Below are 1,295 nucleotides of genomic sequence, written 5' to 3'. Positions count from 1 at the left end.
AGCAAAATCTGTAAGTTCTATGGCCTCCTGAGGTTAGTGGACCAAAGCTATTATGCTCAGTTCCCTAGGCCTTCAAAGGACATCATATACATTCATATTTGATGGAATCAGATCATTAACTGGGACTGAGTCCTAAAGGAACATGTACAAGTTAAGGCAGAGTAGAGCCCAGGGAAATAGTCAAAAGAGGACAGGGGGACCCTGAGAGAGCAATCAGAAAAGCCAACAGGTTGGACAGAGATAAAGGACTCCAGGCTCAAAGAGCATGTGGGCCCCAGCAGGGAAGTCAGGGTACTGGGCAGACCCAGGTCCCAGTTCTCCAGTTTCCTAGCTTTGTGACCTTGGGCGCTGTGGGTAAACATGTTGAGTAAATATCTTCAGCTTCAGCTGAAAGAAAATATGAACTTCATGGGCTCGTATCACCTGTGTGAAAAAAGTAAGACACGAAGTAGATGCTCAATAACAGAACAAAAATAAAAGGAGGTTGCCCGGCTGGCATGGCTCAGTGGTTGAGCTTCCACATATGAACCAGGATGTCGTGGTACATGTCCGGGTTGTGAGCTTGATCCCCAGGGGGGGCATGCAGGAAGCAGCCGGTAGATGACTCTCTCTCATCATTGACATTTCTATCCCTCTCCCTTCCTCTCGCTCTAAAAAAAATTAATAAAAACATATTTTCAAAAAATATAAGAGGAGGCTGATTTGTTAATCAACTTGGAAACATCAAATTTGGAAATACAAGTTGAGCATCTGTCCTAGGAAGGGCGCTGGGCCTGAAGCCAGACAAACTTGGGTTCAGGCTACAAAATGCCTTTTCTAGGTGTGTCTCACACCCTCTGAGGTCCCATCTCTTCTCTAAAATGCAGATCCTATTACTTACTTCTTAGGATTGCTACTGGGATTTAATGGAATAAGTCACATAAAGCAAGAGTTTAACAAACAGGTAGTTTCTTCCCTTCTTCAATTTTAGGTGCCAACTGTATTTTCTAGAGGCTCCTTATCTAATTAAAAGCCAACAAATGAAAACATGCCATTTAAATTATGCAATGCAAAGAAAACGAGAAAGTAAACCTACGTGTAAGTTAGTACAGGCTTTTTTTTTTAAATGTGAAAAAATGGGACATGAATTATGTCAAAGTGATGGATTCAGAAAACCGAATTGAATCCAACGAGGTTAGACAAAAAGTTAAAACATGAACCCGGACGCCTACCTAGTGCGGATCATGGTAAATACTTCTTGATGCACGACTTTAAATGCAAGTCACACTGTTCCCAGGACTGAGACCTCCTCCTAC

General features: G+C 42.5%; 1 protein-coding gene across 3 annotated transcripts in view; it reads right to left on the bottom strand.

Moving 5' to 3' along the window:
* Positions 1–1,240, bottom strand: part of NIPSNAP2 (nipsnap homolog 2) — a 26,344-nt gene extending 25,104 nt beyond the window's left edge. For all 3 annotated transcript variants that reach the window (XM_014455346.2, XM_023753438.1, XM_023753437.1), the window contains exon 1: positions 1,212–1,240. In XM_014455346.2, coding sequence (XP_014310832.2) covers positions 1,212–1,225 — 14 coding nt within the window. In that variant the 5' untranslated portion in view covers positions 1,226–1,240. The remainder of the gene's footprint in view (positions 1–1,211) is intronic.
* Positions 1,241–1,295: the final 55 nt, after the last annotated feature.

The sequence above is a fragment of the Myotis lucifugus genome, unplaced genomic scaffold (genome assembly GCF_000147115.1).
Source record: "Myotis lucifugus unplaced genomic scaffold, Myoluc2.0 scaffold_45, whole genome shotgun sequence".
NCBI lineage: Eukaryota > Metazoa > Chordata > Mammalia > Chiroptera > Vespertilionidae > Myotis > Myotis lucifugus.
Note: the sequence above shows the minus strand (reverse complement) of the source record. Positions and strands in the feature narration are given on the sequence as shown.